The following is a 24,785-nucleotide window of genomic DNA, read 5'->3' on the forward strand; positions in this document are numbered from 1 at the left end:
AAAGCCTTCATAAGCAAGAACCACGACTGTGATGAATGCCTGTTGTCATTTTAAGCACTGCAAGTTATTCCACATGAATACTGAACTATGGTCCAAGCATATAGGGGAATGCATCTCCCTTTCAATCACACGCCATCCAACACATGCCATAGGTGGGTAATGTCAAGCAATATTCACCCTCCACCGCCGAATCCTTCGCTTGGTCAGGAGACACCCCGTATCTACTGCAAAGACTTCTCTTTTCTCCTCGGTTCTGTATTTTCCCAAATTCCCACCCTGGTATGTACTATTTTTTTTGAATTACAAAATAACCATTAACTTTTTAAAAGCCATGTACAACTAGTTGACATAATAAAAATCCATCTAACCCATCTTTTAGTAAATATGGCTATGTTGTAACAATTTTATTTTGATTTTTAAAAAAGGAGTCTCTTGATTTAATCAGGGCTTTGGGGTCATAGGGGGATTAGTCACTGTCACAGTCATAATAATGCATTTATTCAGGGAAAACTTTAATTTTGTCTTCTTCAAAAACAGCTGCCGGAACACCTCAAATTAAGGGATGTTCATCTAAAACACCTTTACTGAAACTTGATTCCTTGGGCCAGAGGAAGGTCTTTACTGTAGTTGATAGTACTAGTGGGAAAAAATGAACAGAATTAATGATAGTACATACATAACAGAAGATTTTCATGCCCACTTTTAAAATGTAGCAGATCTATATTAACAAGGTGAGATCTCCAAGTTATAACTTTTTAAGACAAACCTTTAAGATAAAAGACAATGTTAGTATGGATCCCGTTTTATTTAAAAGAAAAAAGACAGAAACATAAAAATCTGGAAAGACATATTATATGTGGGGTTTTTTTTGGTTGGTTTTTGTTTGTTTTGTTTTGTTTTGTTCAGTTTTGAGACAGGGTCTCACTCTGTTGCCCAGACTGGAGTGCAATGGCACGATCTCGACTCACTGCAACCTCCGCCTCCCAGGCTCAAGCGATTCTCCTGCCTCAGCCTCCCGATTAGCTGCGATTATAAGCACCCGCCACCACGCCCAGCTCATTTTTGTATTTTTAGTAGAGACGGGGTTTCACCATGTTGGCCAGGCGGGTCTTGAACTCCTGACCTCAAATGATCCACCTGCCTCGGCCTCCCGAACTGCTTGGATTACAGGCATGAGCCACTGCAGGCATGAATCACCTGAAGTCAGGAGTTCAAGACCAGCCTGGCCACCATGGGGAAACCTGGTCTCTACTAAAAATGCAAAAATTAGCTGGGCGTGGTGGTGCACGCCTGTAATCACAGCTACTTTGGAGGCTGAGGCAGGAGAATCGCTTGAACCTGGGAGGCGGAGGCTGAGGCTGAGGCTGCAGTGAGCTGAGATCAGGCCACTGCACTCCAGCCTGGGTGACAGAGCAAGACTCCATCTCAAAAAAAAAAAAAAAGTGTGCCCTCAAAAGTGCAATAAACAGCCCAGCATGGTGGCTCATACCTATAATCCCAGGACTTTGAGAGGCCGAGGCAGGCAGCTCACCTGAGGTCAGGAGTTCAACAACAGTCTGGCCAACACAGTGAAACCCCATCTCTACTAAAAATACAAAAATTAGCTGGGTGCTGTGGCTCACGCCTGTAATCTCAACACTTTGGGAGGCCGAGACGGGTGGATCACCTGAGGTCGGGAGTTCGAGACCAACCTGACCAACATGGAGAAACCCCAACTCTATTAAAAATACAGAAACCACGCATGAGACCATTTCATTGTTGGGTGCTGGGCACTAGATGAAGCTAGACAAGAAAGCTAGAAAAATAGTATCAAATAGATACTCAGAGGAAACAGCTGTGGAATGCTGGAAAAATCAAATCAAATGACACTGCACAAAGACAGCACAGACTGGAGAGTGTAAAAGCCCACTCCCAAAGGCTTTAAGCCCAAACCTATCTTCCCAAAACCTTTTCTTACCAAGTAGACCTTCTCATGTACTGTTTCCAGGCATCACTGCCAGACTCCCTGCCACCACCAGTGTGCTTTTCTCCTCCTAGAGAAATAAAAAATAATATCATATCTTTTGAGCAGTTTCCATGTGGGTTCATAGTTGGTATTAACGAAAAGAAGATACCAAAAGCATACCAGAACAACCTGATTATTTACTTTACATTTAGCCCACAATATCTCCCCTGCAAACAAATAAATCAAAGACAGAGACCAAGAGACCAAAACAAACAGAAAAAAGGAATTAAGAGGGAAAATAAAATATGAGGAATTAAGAGGAAATGGAAACAGAAAGAGACTGTAAAAAAAAAAAAAAAAATCCCATTAGCTGGGCGTGGTGGCACATGCCTGTAATCCCACTGTGCCCAGCCCATACATGTTATTCATAGTTTTTCTTTTGAGCAGGGCACAAGAATATGGGAGCTGTAACTGTCTTCTTTATCTCTCTCAATAACTTGTATTAAATTATCACGGAAAACACAGATATTCCCATTTGATAGAAATACATTAAGAAAATATAATAATTTTGAAATAAAAGCTTCTCTATTAACTAGTCACCTGGTCTTTCTCATGAGAGGGACAGAATCTCCATTAAATGGGTTCCAGAAAAATCACAGCTGAATGTTTGCCTTTCTAGCTCTCAAATGCACAAGCAAAGTAAAAAGAGATATAACTGACTTCAAAGAATGGGAAGCCAGTAAAAAGCCTGCACACGTTTGAAATAAAACAAGCCACAGCTAACAGCACCTCTGAAATTCCTGGCAGGAACAGAGTCGCAGAGGCTCTAAGGAACCAAGGCTGAGCACCTGCCTGAGGTTCCAGAGCTAGGGACGGCAGTAAATGGGACTGGGATGGTGTCTCTTGGTTCCTCACCCAGTGCTCATTCTACAAGATGACACCCCATGAGTCTTCCCCAACAAACTCTTTTATTGCACTTGAATAAAAGCTATTTCTACCCAAGGTGGGCAGGGAGGGAGTAGGGGGAGAGCGAGTAAAAGTAGAAGAAACAAGTCCTAGTCAAAATCTCCCAAGAGACTCCCTATCCAGCTACGCACATGCTGAGTGAATGAAAGAATCCACTTTCAAGGACCATGTTCACTATTCTGAGAACTGGTACCCCACTGCCCTCCACTTGCTAGCCAGGCCTGCAGGGCCCTCCCTGCCTGTTTTCTACTGCTTCTTCAGTCTGCAAGGGTACTGAGTGCATCCAAGAAGAAAATGAAAAGAACAGCTTCTTCTCTTTCTCCTACTAGTTGACTCCCATGTGTCCTGCTCCTGGACAGAAGCCTCTATCATAATAGAGGGTCAATACATAATGTCTAAAGCTTTCAAGGAGACAGCAGTGAAAGCACACTAGTTAGAAAAACTGACATCAATTCAAAGGTAAATTTGCTTTTTTCTTTTAGTAAAAAGAATCTCAGCCAGGTACAGTGGCTCACACCTGTATTCCCAGCACTTTGGGAGGCCGAGGCAGGTGGATCACAAGGTCAGGAGTTCAAGACCAGCCTGGCCAACATGGTGAAACCCCGTCTCTACTAAAAAAAATACAAAACTTAGCCGGGCATGGTGGCGTGTGCCTGTAATCCCAGCTACTCAGGAGGCTGAGGTGGGAGAATTGCTTGAACTGGGGAGGTGGAGGTTGCGGTGAGCCGAGATTGCACCACTGCACTCCAGCATGGGCAACAGAGCAAGACTCCGTCGCACAAAAAAAAAAAAAAAAAAAAAAAAAAAGAATCTCAATGTAGCCTCTGGGAAAGCAGGAGGAGAAGAAAAGTATGGGCAAAACTACTGTTTCCATTATAAGACTTTTTTAAAACTTTTATTTATTTAGAGACAGGGTCACACTCACTCTGTCACCCAGTCTGAAGTGCAGTGGTGGGATCATGGCTTACTGCAGCCTCAAACTCTTGGGCTTAGGCAAGCCTTGCACCTCAGACTCACGAGTAGCTGGGAATACAGGTGTGTGCCACCACACCTGGCTAGTTTTATTTTTTTGTAGAGACAGGGTCCTACTAACGTTGCCCAGGTTCATCTCAAACTCCTGGGCTTAAGCAATTACAGGCATAAGCCACCACGCCCAGCCCAAAACTTTTTTTTGGGAAGACAGAGTCTCGCTCTGTCACCCAGGTTTGAGTGCAGTGGAACAATCTTGGCTCACTGCAACCTCCGTCTCCCAGACTCAAGAGATCCTCCCACCTCAGCCTCCCAAGTAGCTGGGACTACAGGCACACACTACCATGCCTAGCTAATTTTTGTATTTTTTGTAGAGACGAGTTTTTGCCATGTTGCCCAGGCTGGTCTTGAACTCCTGAGCTCAAGCGATCGGCCCACCTCTGCCTCCCAAAGTGCCGGGATTCCAGGCATAAGCCACTGTGCCTGGCCACCAAAACTTTAAAAATTAACTATAAAAGCTTAAATGAAGAATAGTCAATTGACTGGGTGCAGTGGCTCATGCCTGTAATCCCAACACTCTGGGAAGCCAAGGCAGGTGGATGGCTTGAGCCCAGGAATTTGAGACCAGCCTGGGCAACATAGTGAAGGCCTGTTTCTAAAAAAAAAAAAAAAAAAAAAAAATTTAATTAGCTGGGTTGTGGAGGCACATGCCTGTAATCTCAGCTATTCATGAGGCCGAGGCAAGAGGAATGCTTGAGCCTAGGAGGTGGTGGCTGCAGTGAGCTGTGATCGCACCACCGCAATCCAGCCTGGGCAACAGAGCAAGCCCCCCAACTCAAAAAAAAAAAAGGAATAATCAATTGGAGAGAGCAGGCATGGGTTGGAAACAGGGATTAAATTACTACAAAAGGAGAAGATAGACATTCATGCATTCAGGCAACTGCACAGTGGAGTGCAGGGGTAAGGGGTGAACTGAAAACAGCAAAGTCAATGCATCAAATAGTAATTGTAGTATTTGGTCTAAAAATATAAAAGAATGCTACTAATGATATAAACTTTTACAAGTATTAATGCATGTTTGTTTTGCTTCTATATTTTAAAAAAACAACAAGCAATCTGTTTTATTTTACTTCGGATCATTTTTAATAAATAATACTTAATACACAATGGTTAGGGAGAGTTTTTTAGGAAAAACTACTACCAAGTTTCAGCATTAATAATGCATGGCTTATTAAGAGGAAACAGGAGCAGGGCCCAGTGAAAAGAAACAACTTTGTATTCCATCTAGTGAAAAAGAGTATGTTTAACATTTATATGCCTACTTTGCAAATAAAAACCAGAATATTTCATGTAAAATTTTCTGGCTTTGAAGCAGGGATTCTTAATCTTTTTTGGGTCTGGAAACTTCTCCCCAGAAAACAAATGCCACCATTTCAGGGGTTCACACATTTCAGGTTAAGGGCCTCTGCTCTAACCTGATGCTGCCTCTGAGGAGATGACGCAGGACTCTATGCGATAACTCTGAATACAGAATATAAGTTTTTTCAGGCATGTTAGATCACATAAGGTTATTTCAAAATATAAGGAGTGTTTCAGTCTCATGGTCAATCTTTTCTAAAAGCTACTACTGGTTTTTCTTTGCTGCCCAACATGGAAAAGGAGAAATGATTCTCTACGTACCAAAGGCACCTCCAATCTCAGCCCCACTCGTTGGAATGTTGACATTTACAATGCCACAGTCTGATCCCTTAGGTCTGTGTAAAAAGGGAAGCATGGTGAGAGCGATGAACAGGAAATTAAAAACAAACAAAAATAAATAAAAAATCTAAACCAAAGCTCAAAGGCTTTCAATACTGAAAAACTGATTTTCGACTACAACGGTTTTTTTAAGTCCACTCACCACATAAATAAGACTTATATAAATTTTCAAAATAGACAAAGTTGTACCCAAGCCAGCGAAAGATTCTGCCCAGATCTTTGGTGAAGATGCTACTTGAAAGTCCCTGTTTTACTTCATTATTCCATGCAAAGACCTCTTCTTCATTCTAAAAGGAGAGACATTGGAAGCTGTTAGATGTTACAGTGTTCAGGTTAAAGTTCACTAACATTAAACTCAGTTCCTGAGGTGTACCAGTATAATTTCAGTGTACAAAAGGAAACCAAAGAGTCAAGTTTACTCACTCTGTTTCTCTTATAATTCAGATCACTGATAATAAGCAAAACTTTTTGGGATTTTTCCCCTAATTATGAGAAACAAATATTAACACATTCTTCCTTTCATTCAAGCTACTACATATAATAGCTAATATCTATTGAGCTCTTATGTGTGTAACACACTGATCTAAGCACTTAACATGCATTTAGTTATTTAATCCTCATCCTATATCACAGGTTTCCTACTACCTCCCAATTTACACATTGGGCAACTGAGGCCTAGAGAAGCTAATCTGCTCAAGAGCTCACACAGCTTCATAATGTACACAAACACATTACAAAACACAAAATTATATTCTCTAGTCCCCATAAGTGAAACAATGATAGGTAAAATTTAAAGCAAATAATAAAGAAATGCAATGATGTAACTGCAACAAGATGCAATTCTCACTATTCTTTTACTCTTAATAATGGTACATTCAAATATTGATTCAATCTCTGCAGTCTCAAAATTAATCCTAAATATTTACTGGCAAGGCTAAGGCCTGTCTCAACCTAGGGAATGAGATCTTCTAATTCATTCACCTGTGTCAGTTTTTTGGGTTTTGTTTATTTGTTTGTTTTAGAGACAGGATCTCATCCCACCTCAGCCTCCCGAGTAGCCAGGACTACAGGTACATATCACACCTGGCTAATTTTTTAATTTTTTGTAGAGACAAGGTCTCACTGTGTTGGCCAGGCTGGTCTTGAGCACCTGGCCTGAAGTGATCCTTCTAAAGCACTGAGATTACAAGCATGAGCCATTGTGCCCAGCTTCTTCACCTATTAAAACCTCCACAGTTTGAGATCAACATATAAGATCAGGGAAAACAAAATAAAACTCCACAGCCTGTCCTCTGATGGAGTTTATAACTATAGGTCTTTTTTTTTTTTTTTGAGACGGAGTCTCGCTCTGTTGCCCAGGCTGGAGTGCAATGGTGCAATCTCGGCTCGCTGCAACTTCAGCCTCCCGGGCTCAAGTGATTCTCCTGCCTCAGCCTCTCAGGTAGCTGGCATTACAGATTACAGGTGCCTGCCACCACGCCTGGCTAATTTTTTTTTTTTTTTTAGTAGAGATGGGGTTTCACCATGTTGGCCAGGCTGGTCTCGAACTCCTGACCTCAGGTGATCTGCCTGCCTCACCCTCCCAAAGTGCTTGGATTACAGGCGTGAGCCACCATGCCCGGCCAACTATAGGTCTTTAGATTACCCCCACATCTTCTCATTTTGTCTGCTGACATGTTCACAGCACTCAGGCTATCAAACTATCCAGTACCACGGTTCAGGAGAAGGTGACTCTATGGCCTGCACAGCCCAGGATTAAGAAGTCACAGGAAATGATGACCACACACTCCATAAACTCCAACACTAGTCCACTACCCAGTCTGGTTTCCCTGGCAGCTAGCTTGGCATGCTACAGAGTTTTTAAGTGTTTATCTCATATTTTATCCTGAACCTTCATATATCTACTATTCAGATTACTTTCTAAAACCCTCTTAAAGGCTCATCAAGTGAAATTTAATCCGCCATCATTTTCCCCTTATCATTTATTTCAACATTAGACTAGCGAACAGAATGCATTTTTACCTTGAATTTAAAGACATAGAGAATCGGAGCAAAAGTCTCTGTGTGTGCAATGGACGCATCGTGGGCAAGACCTGTCACAATTGTCGGTTCTACGTAATTTCCAGGGCGATCCATAACCTAATGCAGAGAAATGAAATAAAAAGAATGAAAGCATTTTGTTTTCTAGGACTTGGGGTCAGAGGATGCAATCTTTGCCTACACTTATAAAAAAAAATTAGCATCATTTATAGGTGAATTATTTCTCCAAAATAACTTCCAATCATGAAAGAAAATTCTCTTTTCCTGATACTGGTTCTAACTTAGTTGGTCAGAGAAAAATGGAAATAAAGAGTCAGGCAGGGATGGAGAGCCATGCCATGTGACATAACCAAGTTACGTTGAACAAACACTGTTGCAAGAGGTTATTTTCACTCACCCTGTAGTGCAATGACTTGATCTCAGCTCACTGCAATCTCCGTCTCCCGGGTTCAAGCCATCCTCCCACCTCAGCCTCCCAAGTAACTGGGACTACAGGCACGCACCACCATGCCCAGCTAAATTGATTTTGTATTTTTAGTAGGGACCAGGTTTCACCATTTTGGCCAGGCTGGTCTTGAACTCCTTACCTCAAGTGATCCACCTGCCTCAGCCTCCCAGAGTGCTGGGATTACAGGTGTGAGTTAACATGCCCGGCCACAAACAAATCTTTCTATGTGGAGGTTTTTTTGTTTTTGATTTTTTTTTTTTATTATTATTTGGTTTTTTGTTTTTGATTTGGTCTTGCTTTGTTGCCCAAGCTGCAGTGCAGTGATGTCATCATGACTCATTGCAACCTCGAACTTGTGAGCTCAAGCAATCCTCCCACCTCAGCCTCCCAAGTAGCTAGCACTACATGTGCATGCCACCATATTCAGCTAATTTTTTTTTTTAGAGACAGGGTCTCACTATGTTGTCCAGGTGGGTCTTGAATTCCTGGCCTCAAGCAATCCTCCTGCCACAGCCTCCCAAAGTGCTAAGATTGCAGGTGTGAGCCACTGCACCTGGCAATATATGTTAATTTCTTTTTTAATGCTCACGATATGTATTTTTTTAATCCTTGCCTTAACTGACTTGTAAAAATAACCAATAAATAGATTCTAATTGCTCTGAATACAAAGTCTCCTACTGTACTTGAAAAGGAATTCTCCTTTCCCTACAAATACTAAGGACCCAATTCAAAAGCAACCACGACTCAGTTTCTTCTATGTCCTTCCAGAAATGTCCCATGCATTTTCTGTCTTTTTTTTAAATATGGAATGCTTTTTAAAATATGGATATGAATTTACATATCATCCTTGTGCATAGGCCATGCTGATCTTCTCTGTATCGTTCCAATTTTAGTACATATGCTGCCAAAGCAAGCACTGTTGTCATTCTTTAAAACATGTATTTCTCGCCAGGCACGGTGGCTCACGCCTGTAATCCCAGCACTTTGGGAGTCCAAGGCGGGTGGATCACGAAGTCAGGAGTTCCAGACCAGCCTGGCCAACATGGTGAAAACCGCTTCTCTACTAAAAATACAAAAATTGGCTGGGCATGGTAACGGGCACCTGTAATCCCAGCCACTCAAGAGGCTGAGACAGGAGAATCGCTTGAACCTGGGAGGCGGAGGTTGCAGTGAGCTGAGATCATGCCACCGCACTCCAGCCTGGGCAACAGAGCAAGACTCAGGAGCCTGAGGTGGGAGGATTGCTTTAGCCCAGGAGGAAGAGGCTGCAGTGAGCTAAGATCACGCACCACTGCACTCCAGCCTAGGTGGCAGAGCAAGACCCTGTCACAAAAACAAACAGAGCCAAGCGTGGTGCCCCATGCCTGTAATCCCAGCACCTTGGGAGGCCAAGGTGGGTGGATCACTTGAGGCCAGGAGTTAGAGACCAGCCTGGCTAACATGGGAAACCCCATCTCTACCAAAAAATACAAAAATTAGCTGGGTGCGGTGACATGCGCCTGTAATCCCAGCTACTCAGGAGGCTGAAGCAGGAGAATCACTTGAACCCAGGAGGTAGAGGTTGCAGTGAGCCAAGATCACGCCACTGCACTCCATCCTGGGCACAGAGTAAGACTCTGTCTCAAAAACAGACAAACAAATAAAAACATGTATTTCTCTGTTTTATAACAATATATATAAATAAAGATGGGAGAAGAAGGATGTCAAATGGGGTGGCTTTCCCAATATGCCCAGAGCCCTGCTTGTGTCTCAGGGAAAAGAAGTTTAAAAAGCTGTCACGACTGATCTCAGAGCATCCCTTACCTTGCCCCCAAAGACCACTGTGCCACCTTCTTTCTTTGCTTCTTCCACTGCTCCAAGAAACATGCTCACTGCCTGCTTGGTGTGGAGTGGCCCATAGAGAACATTAGCTGGAGAGAGAAAAGGAAGGCTGGCTCATCATTTTGCCCTTTATGGCATCATTTTATTATAACAGCTTTCTCAATGAACAGACCAATCCCTTCCTATATGCTCTCAGTTGAGAACATAAGTCAGCATCCTTTTTCCATAAAGAACCAGATGGTAAATATTTTATGCTTTGGAGGATATACGTGATCTCCATCCCAATGCTCAACTCCATAATTGTAGTGCAAAAGCAGCCACAAATGACATGCAAATGAGTGGGTATGTGCCGAAAAACTTTTTTTTACAGAAAAGGCAGGGCCAAGTCTGTTTGCCAACTTCTAGTTTAAAGGAATGGCTATCAATTACTCAAAGCACTGCACTCAAAATATAGGGTCAGTTTACTCCTTACAGTGTGACCATTCTCTAAGGAAACATCACAGTCTCAGTAGTTGGTGTGTAACTCAAGGGGGAGAGAATGATGCTGTCTTATGTTATGGCTGCTGGGGACTGGAGCATTGACAGTGACCCAGCGACAAAGGAAGAAGGAAGATGTAGGTAGGCCTCTATGAGGAGAAGGCAAGTTAGCAGAGCCATCCCCACTCTGGGTGAAGAATGTTTCCAGCAGACAGCACAGCAGGATAGAGCCTGGCATGCCTGGAACACTGAAAGGACGTTGGAGAAGGTGGAGCTCTGGGAGCAAGAGGGAAAACAGACACAGAAAGGCTGGTGAGAAGGCAAGCATGGCAGGAGGCAGACAGCAGACCAGGAAGGATTGGGAGCTTGTGAAAAAGAAGAAATCAAGAGGACTCTAGGTTTTAATCTAAAAGCAGGCCTGGCACAATGGCTCATACCTATAATCCTCGCACTTTGGGAGGCCGAGGCAGGCAGATTGCTTGAGGTCAGGAGTTCGAGACCAGCCTGGCCAAAATGGCAAAACCCTGTCTCTACTAAAAATACGAAAATCAGTCAGGCATGGTGGAGTGCACCTGTAATCCCAGCTATTCGGGAGGCTGAGGCAGGAGAATTGCTTGAACCCAGGAGGCGGAGGTTGCAGTAAGCCGAGATCAAGCCACTGCACTCCAGCCTGGGCAACAGAGTGAAACTGTGTCTCAAAAAAAAAGAAGAAAGGAAAAAAAAATTGAAAAGCAATGAGAAGTTACTGCGGAGTGTTTTAAGCAGGAGAGTGAATTATCTGATTGCATTTTAAAAATCAATCTGTAGCAATGGATGCAGAAAGGTCAGGGGATTCTTGCAGCCTTCCGTAAGAGGGATGGTGTCGGCTTGGACAAGGGTAATGATAATGAGAGAGAAGCGCACTAAATCTCATTCCATCTAAACAACCTCTCCCAGTCTCACCCACTAGCACACATCAAGCACCCAGGGTCGAAACCTAGGAGCAGACACGATACCCCAGAGCCTAATAACCTGCTTCATGTGCCTTCAGGCCTCTCAGGAAAGGGAAAGAAACTCCAAAACTCAGATCAGAAAACACTTGCTAACAGCTCTCAAAAAGGGATAGCTTTGAAAACAGAAGGAGATACTCACGGTCCCATGGGTTCCCAACTCGGACCTGTGCATAGGCCTTTTTAAGTCTGTTTACAACCTCATCATGGATGCTTTCATGTACAAACTAAACGAAAAAAGAGATATTCAAGGGCATAGTAAGATAAATGTACACGTTTTTAAACAATGAATAATTTCCTTGTTACTGAAATATTGTAATCTCTAAAAATATAAGCAAATCAAAGCATGTTTTTTAATTATATAATTTCTCATTTTAATATTAACTATATGAAGTTAAAAATTTCCTTTTAGGTAGATATTAGAATAAAATCATAAGCCATTTTTTTTTTTTTTTTTTAAGACAGAGTCTCACTCTGTCACCCAGGCTGGAGTGCAGTGGCGTGACCTCAGCTCACTACAACCTCCGCCTCCCGGGTTCAAGCAATTCTTATACCTCAGCCTCCCAAGTAGCTGGAATTACAGGCACCCACCACCACATCTGGCTAATTTTTTGTATTTTTAGTAGAGACGGGCTTTTGCCATGGTGGCCAGGCTGGTCTTGAACTCCTGACCTCAGGTGATCCACCCACCTCAGTCTCCCAAAGCACTGGGATTACAGGCGTGAGCCGCCGCACCCGGTCTGTAAGCCATGTCTTTATCACGTTTCCAAGGATGTACTTGGCTAAGCTTCATAAATGCATTAAAGAAGGCCTCAAGTACATCTGTCCCATACTGTAACCCTAAGTGCTAGTGAACACAGAGCATAGTCATAACTGATCTCTGCTGGGTAGCTACAAACACTTAACCCCTGGCCACATAGGTCTCCAGAGGAGGCCTTAATTAGGTGAGGACAACCCTTGCATTCTCTGGGTAGTTGTGAGGTCCATGCTATGCTCCAAGTGATGGAGCTGAACTTGCTAAACCATCTATGCTCTGGGTTAGTCTCCATGTGATGAATGAATTGACATTATTAGATAACTAGTCATGAAGCAGTCCATAGTTTTGGAATTTTTATATATATATACTGCTAACTCTAAGGAAATCTATTTGGACAATGACCAATATTATCTATTAATATTTAAAATTAAAATTGGCTAAATAGAGAAATATTTGGCTTTCATGTCATTTCATATTTTACCATGTAATAAAGGGTATAGTCATTTGGAGTACATGGTTTTTTTCTTAGCTTTAATGTAATCTTTAATGCAATTTAATGTTTATGGTGAACAAATTTAATAAACTTTATTGTTATAAATATAGTGTCAGATTATTTGAGAATGTCAGCTATGTAAAAATATTTATTTTCATTTGTGCAAAACACCTGAAAAAAGAAATACGAAAAAGTATGAGAGGCCGGGCATGGTGGCTCACACCTGTAATCCCAGCACTTCGGGAGGCCAAGGCAGGCAGATCACCTGGGGTCAGGAGTTTGAGACCACCCTGGCCAACATGGCAAAACCCCATCTCCGCTAAAAATACAAAAATTAGCCAGGCACAGTGGTGGGTGCCTGTAGTCCCAGCTACTCGGGAGGCTGAGGTGGGAGAATCACTTGAACCTGGGAGGTGGAAGCTGCAGTGAGCCAAGATCGCACCACTGCACTCCAGCCTGGCCAACAGAGAGAGACCCCATCTCAAAAAAATAAATAAATAAAAAAGAAAAGAAAAGTGTGAGTAAGGTAAAGATAATTTTCATATATCTTATGGCCGGGCGCAGTGGCTCACGTCTGTAATCCCAGCACTTTGGGAGGCCGAGGCGGGCAGATCACGAGGTCAGGAGATCGAGACAGGAGATCGAGACCATCCTGGCTAACACGGTGAAACCCCGTCTCTACTAAAAATACAAAAAAAATTAGCCGGGCATGGTGGGGGGCGCCTGTAGTCCCAGCTACTCAGGAGGCTGAGGCAGGAGAATGGCTTGAACCCGGGAGGCAGAGTTTGCAGTGAGCCGAGATTGCACCACTGCACTCCAGCCTGGGCAACACAGTGAGACTCCGTCTCAAAAAAAAAAAAAGAAATTTTCATATATCTTTTAGCTTATTCTAATTAATTTAGATTATGTCAGTCTCATTAAGAATTTGTTCACGCTCATCGTGAATGAGAGCAAAAACCCAAAGCCAATTCCTTAATAATTCAACTGAAGGCTTTTTTCATTACAAAAGGAAAACTGAACAATAATAAAAAAGGCTCAAGTCCAACAGAGCTTAAAAACAATTTTTTTAAAATGGCAAATGCAGCCAAATTTTGTACCTAACTAACACTTCCTCAGGGCTGGGCATGATGGCTCCCACCTGTAATCCCAGCACTTTGGGAGGCCGAGGTGGGTGGATTACCTGAGGTCAGGAGTTCAAGACCAGCTTGGCCAACATGGTAAAACCTCGTCTCTACTAAAAATACAAAAATCAGCCAAGCAGGGAGGCACGTACCTGTAAGTCCCAGCTACTCGGGAGACTGAGGCAGGAGAATCGCCTGAAACCAGGAGGTGAAGGTTGCAGTGAGCAAGATCGCACCACTACACTCCAACCTGGGCAACAGAGCGAGACTCCAACTCAAAAAAAAAAAAACTTGCTCAGTTATAGTATAGGCTTTTAGTAGCATAAAGTTATGAAAATCAAAGATGTAATATATACTAAACTGAAGTCCAGCTCAATCTTAGAGATTAAACTTCCCAAATCCCACACTGAAGCTAAACCACATCTCCTTATCTATACTTAATATTAATCTGTCCTCTCGATATATATATGTATGCAGGCTATATATGTATATAGAGAGGTCACACACTTACAGAGCCATTTGCTTTTCAGTGAATCATGTCATTTCAAGTCAAATCTAATTGTAGACCTGAGGCTAAAAATTAAAATGTTTATTGATTGGTTGAGATAGGGTCTCGCCCTGTCGCCCAGGCTGGAGTACAATGGTGCAATCATGGCTCATTGCAGCCTCATTGAGCCCATTCCTGGGCTCAATTAATCCTCCTGCCTCAGCCTCCCAAGTAGCTGGGACTACAAGCATGAGCCATCATGCCTTGCTAATTTTTTTTAGCTTTTTATAAAGACAGGGAATCACTTTGTTGCCCAGGCTGGTCTCGAACTACTGGGCTCAAGCAATACTCCTGCCTCAGCCTCCCAAAGTGTTAGAATTGTATGTTTACGCCACCATGCCCAGCCTAAAATGTTTAAAATGTTTTACTACTTAAAATGTTTTTATAAAAGAGCAAGACTCTATTTTTAGCTATAGTTTAATAATTCTTTTTATTTTTATCTTGCTTTATTCTCTAAATGACACTGGACTTCGTCCATATTGTTCTAGGAGTAGGACTGAAAATCGGTCTCATCTCCTAGTCCAACTCCAATCAACTGGTAGTCGAACCCCTATTAGCTTGGGGTGGGAAAAAGGCAAAGTCCCTGATTGATTAACAACATCTGCCATGAGCACAGAGAACTGGACCACATATTTGCCAGCCACATCTAGAGAGCACGTTGTTCTAGCAGTATTGCTGACACCTCCCTAACAGCAGAACTCATTAAAAAGTAATGTTTTAAGAGCAAGACAATCTCACGGGCCTATGCAGATATACTCACCAGTCGCCTAGCAGTGGTACACCTCTGGCCAGCTGTTCCCACAGCAGCGAAGAGAGCTGATGGAACAACTAAGCTGAGGTCAGCATCTTCAAAGGCTTAGGAAAGCACAAAAACACTTCCATCAGTGGACCAAAACAGGTAGACAGGGTATTTGTTAGCTGGTATAAAACAATGTTGTTTTGGCCGGGCGCGGTGGCTCACGCTTGTAATCCCAGCACTTTGGGAGGCCGAGGCGGGCGGATCACGAGGTCAGGAGATTGAGACCACGGTGAAACCCCATCTCTACTAAAAAATACAAAAAATTGCCGGGCGCGGTGGCTCAAGCCTGTAATCCCAGCACTTTGGGAGGCCGAGGCGGGTGGATCACGAGGTCAGGAGATCGAGACCATCCTGGCTAACACAGTGAAACCCCGTCTCTACTAAAAAATACAAAAAATTAGCCGGGCGTGTTGGTGGGCGCCTGTGGTCCCAGCTACTCGGGATGCTGAGGCAGGAGAATGGCGTGAACCCAGGAGGTGGAGGTTGTGGTGAGCCGAGATCGCGCCACTGCACTCCAGCCTGGGGGACAGAGAAAGACTCCGTCTCAAAAAAAAAAAAAAAACAAAAAAAAATACAAAAAATTAGCCGGGCGTGGTGGCAGGTGCCTGTAGTCCCAGCTACTTGGAGAGGCTGAGGCAGGAGAATGGCGTGAACCTGGGAGGCGGAGCTTGCAGTGAGCCGAGATTGCGCCACTGCACTCCAGCATGGGCGACAGAGCGAGACTCCGTCTCAAAAAAAAAAAAAAAAAAAAAAAAAAAAATGTTGTTTTTTGGTTTTGGGTTTTTTTTTTTTTTTTTTGAGACAGAGTTTTGCTCTCGTCGCCCACGCTGGAGTGCAATGGCGCAATCTCAGCTCACTGCAACCTTTGCCTCCTGGGTTCAAAAGATTCTGCCTCAGCCTCCCGAGTAGTTGGGATTACAAGCATGTGCCACCACACTTGGCTAATTTTTGTATTTTTAGTAGAAACGGGGTTTCACCATGTTGGTCAGGCCAGTTTCAAACTCCTGACCTCAAGTGATACACCCACCTTAGCCTCCCAAAGTGCTGGGATTACAGGCATAAGCCACCGTGCCCAGCAAACATTTTTATGAAGTGCAGTAAAAAAACATCAAAACTATTGTTGTAAAGTAAGCATATTAACGTTACAAAGACATATATACACATAAGGGGGAAAGGCACACTCTTCTTCCAAGGAAGATTATGAGCTCTACGATATTTAACCAGATATAGAAGGGTAAATTGAGGCTCTCACTCCTCTGGCCTCTTCATCTTTTATTTCTCAGGGGGTTTTTTGTTTGTTCTTTTTTTTTGAGACAGAGTCTTACTCTGTCACCCAGGCTGGAGTGTAGTGGCACTGCAGCCTTGACCTCCTGGGCTCAAGCAATCCTCCCACCTCAGCCTCCCAGTGGCTAGGACTATAGGTGCGTACCACCACACCCATGTAATTTTTGTATTTTTTGTAGAGATGGGGTTTCGACATGTTGCCCAGGCTGGTCTCAAATTCCTGGATCAAGTAATCTACCCGCCTTGGCTTTCCAAAGTGCTGGGATTACAGATGTGAGCCACTGCGCCCAGCCTATTTTAACTTTTCAAGCCTCAGTTTCCTCATCCATAAAATGGGGCAATAATGCCCGGGGTAATAATGGATGGTAGTAAGTAGTTAAGGAAGAGCTGTGCTCTGAGGTCTGGCTACCAGGATACAAATACTAGAATTTGTCACTTGCTATCCTGTCACTTCAGGTACATAATGATTATAAGTCTCAGAATATAACCTTCAAATTAGATTAATAGCAGTATTTACTTTATAGGATTGTTGTGGGGATTAAATGAAATAATGCATATAAAACTGCTGAACACAGTACCTGGCAGACACTAGTGCTCACTAAATGCGAACTATATTTTTTACTGAAGTCTCTCTTTAAAAGTTCATCCAGAGGCCAGGCGCGATGGCTCATGCCTGTAATCCCAGCACTTTGGGAGGCCAAGGCAGGCAGATCACTTGTGGTCAGGAGTTCAAGACCAGCCTGCCAACGTGGTGAAACCCCATCTGTACTAAAAATACAAAAATTAGCTGGGCATGGTGGCATGTGCCTGTAATTCCAGCTACCAGGGAGGCTGAGGCAGGAGAACAGCTTGAATCTGGAACGTGGAGGTTGCAGTGAGCTGAGATTGCACCATTGCACTCCAGCCTGGGAGACAGAGTGAGACTCCGTCTCAAAAAAAAAAAAAAAAAAAGTTCATCCAGAACAAACACTTGACCATACACTTCTTATATCTTACACATACTTCTTATCTGTATCAACTACAAATATCTAAGCATTTTTGTGACAAACTCAAACAGTTAAAAAAGAGCATTAAGTAATCTCCAAGCTTATAGGTAAGTGATTTTTTTTAATGCCTTAAGGACATGTTCCTTCCCAATATAAAAGCACTCAATATTCCACTAAAGACAAAATAATGTCTTTGAAATCTAAAGAAATGATCAAGTCACATAAGAGTTACTTAAGTTATTCTAGAGAAATGTGGCCTGTTTTCAGCAAACAGAAGAAAAAAAAAAAAAGAAATAATGCCACACTACAATGGCAATGGAAGTCTCATTCACAGGTTCCAGATGATCCCAGGTAACATGTTCTAAACATGAATACCTTTCCTTCCTAGTTACCTCTGCCTTCGAAACAAGCTTGTGTCCCGTCTCCCAAGTAAAATTCCTAAACAGAGGAACTAGGTCTCAGGCATACGCAACATGGAAGAAATGAGATCCCAAACAAGTTCCATATACTCAGAATGGCGATTGTGGAAACTGAACAGAATACAAACAAAAACAAAGAGACAGCCTTACCAATAATGGCATTGTTTCCTCCAAGTTCCAACAAACTTCTCCCTTTAAAAAAAATTATATATAAAAATTAATGCCTAGTTCCACATTTACTGCACACTGCTACATAGCCTAATCCCAATTAAATTATATAGCCTGTCCAATTATTTTTTATATAGCCTATCCCAATTACACCCTATCCCAATTATTTTTCAACTTATTTTCTAATTTATAAAGTAGCATTACTACTGTATCAATATCAAATGTCCTGATTTTAGTAACTACTTGGTTATACAAGAGAATGTTCACATTCTTAGGAAATACACCAAAATATTTAGTAATAAAGGGGACACATCTTTGACTTACTCCAAACAGTTCAACAATAATATGCATCCACAGAGTGTGTGTCTGTGTGTGTGTGCATGCACACGTGCATAGATTTTGTTGGAGAGAGAGAAAATGATAAATCAAATGGGGCAAAATGTAAGCAATCAGTGACTCTGATTAAAGGGTTTACAGGAATTCCTTATGTTGGTCGTATAATTTTGGTTTGAAATTATACATGAAAGTCTACAGCCAAACCAAACCAACCTGAACATGCCCAGTCTTGTCTGACATTATTCAAGAAAAATAAAGTAAAATGGGACAGCCACTGTAGAAAACAGTATGGCAATTGCCCCAAAAAATTAAACAACAGAGCCTGGACAACATGGCAAGACCCTGTCTCTACAAAAATTAAAACAAACTAGCTGGGCATGGTAGTGTCGGCCTGTAGTCCCAGCTACTCGTGAAGCCCAGGAATTTGAGACAACAGTGAGCTGTGATCGGACCACTGCACTTCCAGCCTGGCCAACAGGATGAGACTGTCTCAAGTAAGTAAATAAATAAATAAATAAATAAATAAATAAGAGAATTACCACATGACCGAGCAATTCCACTTCTGAGTATATAACCAAACATAGTAAGGCAGGGACTCTGTAGATATTTGTATACCAATATTCATAGCAGCATAATTCACAACAGCCAAAAGGTGGCAGCAACCCAAATGTGCATCATCTGATGAATTAATAAATGTGGTATACCAATACAGTGAAATATTATGCAGGCTTTATTTTTATTAATTTTTTTTTTTGAGACAGGGTCTGACTCTGTTGCCCAGGCTAGGGTGTACTAGCATGATCATGGCTTACTGCAGCCTCAACCTCCTGGGCTCAAGCAATTCCCCCACCTCAGCCTCCCAAGTAGCTGGGACAACAGGCATGCACCACCATGCCCAGCTCATTTTTGTACTTTTTTTTTTTGGCAGAGACAAGGGTCTTGGCATGTTGCCCAGGCCGGTCTCAGACTCCTGGGTTCAAGAGATCCTCCCGCCTTGGCCTCCCAGAATGTTAGGATTACAGGCATGAGCCACCACACCTGGCTTATTATAGAGCCTTAAAAAGGAAATCCTACTACATGCTACACGATGGTTGTACGTTGGGCCGGGCGCGATGGCTCATGCCTGTAATCCCAGCACTTTAGGAGGCCAAGTTGGGCAGATCAAAAGGTCAAGAGATCAAGACCATCCTGGCCAACATGGTGAAACCCCGTCTCTATTAAAAATACAAAAATTGGCTGGGCGTGCTGGCGGATGCCTGTAATCCCAGTTACTCAGGAGACTGAGGCAGGAGAACTGCTTGAACCCACGAGGCAGAGGTTACAGTGAGCTGAGATCGCACCACTGCACTCCAGTCTGGCAACAGAGCGACACTCCATGGTTGCATCTTGTAGACATTACGTTAAGTGAAATAAGGTAGTCACTAAAGGACAAATACTTGTAACCCCACTCAAATGAAAGTAGTCCAAATCAATGAAACAGAAAGAAGTAGAAAGGTGGCTACCAAGGGCTGGGTGTAGTGCAAAGGAGGGATTCGTGTTTATAGGGTATGGAGTTTCAGTTTTACAAGATGAAAAAGTTCTAAAGATAGGCTGTATGATCATGTGAATGTACTTGACACTACTCAACTGTGTACCATCTTAACCATTTCTAAGTAAATTTTATGTTGTGTGGACTTTCCCCCACAATTAAAAAGAAAGAAAGAAAGAAACCTATGGCCCATAAGGCCACCACAAAAATCTCTCCTTACGGCCGGGCGCGGTGGCTCACGCTTGTAATCCCAGCACTTTGGGAGGCCGAGGCGGGCGGATCACGAGGTCAGGAGATCGAGACCACGGTGAAACCCCGTCTCTACTAAAAAATACAAAAAAAAATTAGCCGGGCTTGGTGGCGGGCGCCTGTAGTCCCAGCTACTCGGAGAGGCTGAGGCAGGAGAATGGCGTGAACCCGGGAGGCGGAGCTTGCAGTGAGCCGAGATTGCGCCACTGCACTCCAGCCTGGGTGACAGAGCAAGACTCCATCTCAAAAAAAAAAAAAAAAAAAAAAAAATCTCTCCTTACAATTTGATAGTGTCTTCCAATCTTTCCTCTGTGCATTTATATCTAGTTGAGATTATATTATTTCATTTTACTTTATTTTTTGATGTCTTACACCTTTCCCCTAAGTTATTAAAAGTCAAGAAAAGAAAAATCACTCCATAGCATTCCATCATGATTACATATCAAATTTTATTTAGCTGTTTCTCCAGTGTTGAATATATTTGTTGATTATCTACTTAGGTTAGGACTCTTGATAGACATTGCCAACCTATATTCTAGAAAAGTTATATAGCAGTCCATGAATGCCATTCTTTTTTTTCAGTCAGAGTCTTGCTCTGTTGCCCAGGCTGGAGTACAGTGGCATGATCTCGGCTCACTGCAAACCTCTGCCTCCTGGGTTCAAGTGATTCTCCTGTCTCAGCTTCCCAAGTAGCTGGGACTACGGGCATGCGCCATCACGCCCAGCTCATTTTTGTATTTTTAATAGAGACAGGGTTTCGCCATATTGGCCAGGCTGGTCTTGAATTCTTGACCTCTGGTGATAAGCCCGCCTCAGCCTCCCAAAGTGCTGGGATTACAGGCTTGAGCCATCGCAACCGACCCACCATTTTTTTTTCTTTCTTTTTTCAAGAGTCACTCAGGCTGGAATACAGTGGTGCTATCATAGCTCACTGCAGCCTCAATTTCTGGGTTCAAGCAAACCTCCACCCTCAGCCTCCCCAAGTAGCTGAGAAAACAGGCACGTGTCACAACACCCAGCTTGTTTTGTTTTAACAGACAGGTTTTCACAATGTTGCCCAGGCTCTGGTCTCATTCCTAGCTTCCAGCGATCCACCCACCTTGACCTCCCAAAGTGTTGGGATTACAGATATGAGCCACTACACCTGGCCTATAGATGCCATTCTTACCTTACTCCTCTCAGCATAAAGATCTGAGAAATGTGTTTGCCTCAATTTTAGACATATGTTTATTTATTTATTTTTGAGACAGAGTCTCACTCTGTCGCCAGGCTGGAGTGCAGTACTGCAATCTCAGCTCACTGCAACCTCTGCCTCTGGGTTCAAGCAATTCTCTTGCCTCAGCCTCCGAAGTAGCTGGGCATGCCGCCACACCCAGCTAATTTTTTTGTATTTTAGTAGGGATAAGAATTTCACCATGTAGCCCAGGCTGGTCTTGAACTCTTGAGCACAGGCAATTCACCCACCTCAGCCTCCCAAAGTGCTAGGATTACAGGCGTGAGCCACTGTGCCCAGCCTTAGACATATACTTATTACTGATCTTTTGATCATCAATTTCCTTAAGTGCACTTTAAAATCAGCTTCCACGTGAATAACTTTTATTCATTTGTGATATCAGGAGCATATGTGACAACAGCAGAGTATCCTCTTATTTCCATTGCTCTGAAACAAGGTAAGCATCAAGTGAATATTAATTATGAAGACATGGCTGTTATTACCAAAAGCCACCAAATGCTACACCAACTCTAATCTCTGCTGCAATCACTGAATGAATGACAGCTTGCTGGCTATAGCATAGCACTATGCTAGGTGTTAAGAAAAGAGGGAAGGAAATGGAAGCTTTTACGCCTGACATTAGCTTCTCCTGCCTGGCTGCAAGTGACGTTTGGCAGAATAGGAGGGATCTATACTTTCTACATCTTTCCAGTTCTCCATCAGGCGCTCTCTGACTATACTCCTAACCACCAACTCCTCCAAGAAAAGCACCTATAACTTAAGACAGGTAGATACACTTTAAAAATTATAATTCTACTACTACTACTACTACTACTACTACTACTACTACTTAGCCAAAAACAACCAACTACCATCTTGAGTAAGGAAAAGGGGAGAAAGCTGAGAAGATGAAATCTGCTAGTGGGACTAATGATGTTGAGAATCTTTTCCTGTGCTAATTGGCCATTTAAGATGTCTATTCTAGGCCTGGTGCGGTGGCTTATGATTGTAATCGCAGCACTTTGGGAGGCCAAGGCGGGCGGATCACGAGGTCTGGAGTTTGAGACCAGCCTGGCCAATATGGTGAAACCCTGTCTCTACTAAAAATACAAAAATTAGTCGGGCGTGGTGGCGCATGCCTGTAATCCCAGCTACTTGGGAGGCTGAGGCAGAAGAATCGCTTGAACCTGGGAGGCAGAGGTTGCAGTGAGCCGGGATCTCCCCACTGCACTCCAGCCTGGGCAACAGAGCATGAGATTCCATCTCAAAAAAAAAAAAGAAAAGTCTATTCAAATCCAATGCCCATTTTTAATTGGGTTGTCTTTTATATTCTTACATGTTAAGAGTTCTTTATATATTCTACACACAAGTTCCTTATCAAACGACTTCCAAACATTTTTTGCCATTCTGTAGGTTGTTCTTTTCACTTTTTCCTGATGTCCTTTGAAGCACAAAATGCTTTAATTTTGATAAAAACTAATTTGTCTTTTAATTGTTGTTGCTTGTGCTTTAGTTGTCATTTCTAAGAAACCATCGCCTAATCCAAGGTCATGAAAACTTATTCCTATGTTTTCTTCTGAGAGTTTTATAGCTCTTTGATACATTTTGAGTTTGTCTTTGCATAGGAGATGTAGTAGGGGCCTGACTTCACACTCATGTGTATAGATAGCTAGTTGTGTCAGTACCATTTGTTAAAAAGACCATCCTTTCCCCTTTGAAATGTCTTGTCACCCTTGACACAACTGACCATAAATGCAAGGGTTTATTTCTGGACTTCCAATGCTATTCCATTGATTTTTATGTCTATCCTTATGCTGGTGCCACATAGTCTTGATTATCATAGTTTTGCCATAAACTTTTTGACTGAGAAGAGAAAGTCCTTCAATTATCTTCTTTTTCAAGATTGTTTTGGCCTTTTAGGGTCCTTTGCATTGTCATGTGAATTTTAGGATTAACTTGTCAATTGTTACAAAACAGAAAACTGGGATTTTTTACAGGAATTGCACTGAATCTGTAGATCATGTGGACCATATTGAAACCTTAACAATGTTAAATCTTCCAAAAAATGAAAAGGGGATATCTACTCATTTATTTAGGTCATCTTTAATTTATTTTGATGATGATTTGTAGTGCTCCATGCAACAGACTTACACTTCTTTTGTTAAATGTTTTCCTAAGTATTTTATTCTTTTTGACGCTACTACAAATTAAATTGTTTTCTGGATTTCATTTTTGGATTGTTCATTGTTAATGTATAGAAATATAGTTGATTTTTGTATCTCAATCTTGAGTCCTGCAACCTTGCTGACTTTTTTCATTAGCTGTTTTTTAATAAATTCCTTTTTAAAAGCAATGCCTACATAGTTAAACAGTTGACAGATTAGTCAAATGTTGTCTTATGCTGGGGTTAAAGTCTAAAATTCAGCCTAACAGCCAAAAATTGATAGCCAATATTATCCTCAAAAACCTTGGAAATCATCCATAAAGCACAGTACAGTATACAAAGCTATGTCTATACAACCCTTTTCAATCATGTATCCAGGATCCATATCCATGATCCATATGCATATGGATACATATGGATCCGTATCCATGATCCATATACATGAGAGAAGAGCAGATTTAAGCCGTCTATTCCACACTCACTGTAAGTTCTATACTCAGTGCTCCTGTTCAAATGATGACATTTTTCTCACCACTATATTATAATGAGAAATGATGACATTTTTCTTCTTTAATTTGCCAGATAGGACTAGTACAATTTGATAAGTGTAAAAAGTAAAGTAGAGGTTCCTCTTCAAAGACTTTCCTCCCCATCTAATTAAAAATAAATAATAACTACTCTTAAAAGCAAAATTTATTCAAAGACTTGTGCTCCTAAATATTTGCCCTGGCATGCTTATACTGGTCCAAGCACACATTAGGTCATAGCCTGTTCCTCTTCCTTATTTAAAAATGTTTTTACCTTTCTTAGCATTCCACAAGTTACTTTCTCCTTCCTTTGTTTTCCTCTACCTTTGCGTCTTTTAAAAAGTTCTAAGTTGCTAGCCAATCGGGACAAATACAAAATGTGAGGTCCCATTCCAGCCAATGGAAACTGGACACAGCAGTAGAGTGGACGCGTCAGGTTATAAATGACCCTGTCTCCTTTGTTCAGTGTACTCTCTGGCAAAACTGCTGGCGACAGCACCCTTTCTACAGGAAGTAAAAATGGCCTTACTAAATAAATTTATGTTCGGCCGGGCGCGGTGGCTCACGCTTGTAATCCCAGCACTTTGGGAGGCCGAGGCGGGCGGATCACGAGGTCAGGAGATCGAGACCACGGTGAAACCCCGTCTCTACTAAAAAATACAAAAAATTAGCCGGGCGCGGTGGCGGGCGCCTGTAGTCCCAGCTACTCGGAGGCTGAGGCAGGAGAATGGCGTGAACCCGGGAGGCGGAGCTTGCAGTGAGCCGAGATTGCGCCACTGCA

The 24,785-nt window shown here is 42.5% G+C and overlaps 1 protein-coding gene and 1 pseudogene across 2 annotated transcripts in view; both read right to left on the reverse strand.

Moving 5' to 3' along the window:
* Window positions 1-373: 373 nt before the first annotated feature.
* Window positions 374-24,785, reverse strand: part of ALDH7A1 (aldehyde dehydrogenase 7 family member A1) — a 51,357-nt gene continuing 26,945 nt past the window's right edge. The window contains exons 10-18 of one of the 2 annotated variants that reach the window (XM_055299162.2): window positions 17,970-18,011; window positions 15,092-15,186; window positions 11,556-11,640; window positions 9,930-10,036; window positions 7,661-7,777; window positions 5,828-5,925; window positions 5,561-5,634; window positions 1,958-2,033; window positions 374-636 (exon numbers count right to left, since the gene is read on the reverse strand). In XM_055299162.2, coding sequence (XP_055155137.1) covers window positions 582-636; window positions 1,958-2,033; window positions 5,561-5,634; window positions 5,828-5,925; window positions 7,661-7,777; window positions 9,930-10,036; window positions 11,556-11,640; window positions 15,092-15,186; window positions 17,970-18,011 — 749 coding nt within the window. In that variant the 3' untranslated portion in view covers window positions 374-581. The remainder of the gene's footprint in view (window positions 637-1,957; window positions 2,034-5,560; window positions 5,635-5,827; window positions 5,926-7,660; window positions 7,778-9,929; window positions 10,037-11,555; window positions 11,641-15,091; window positions 15,187-17,969; window positions 18,012-24,785) is intronic. The other variant, XM_055299163.2, reaches the window with a different exon arrangement.
* Window positions 8,943-9,043, reverse strand: LOC129457866 (uncharacterized; annotated as a pseudogene).

This window comes from Symphalangus syndactylus, chromosome 11, assembly GCF_028878055.3.
Source record: "Symphalangus syndactylus isolate Jambi chromosome 11, NHGRI_mSymSyn1-v2.1_pri, whole genome shotgun sequence".
NCBI classification, from domain to species: domain Eukaryota; kingdom Metazoa; phylum Chordata; class Mammalia; order Primates; family Hylobatidae; genus Symphalangus; species Symphalangus syndactylus.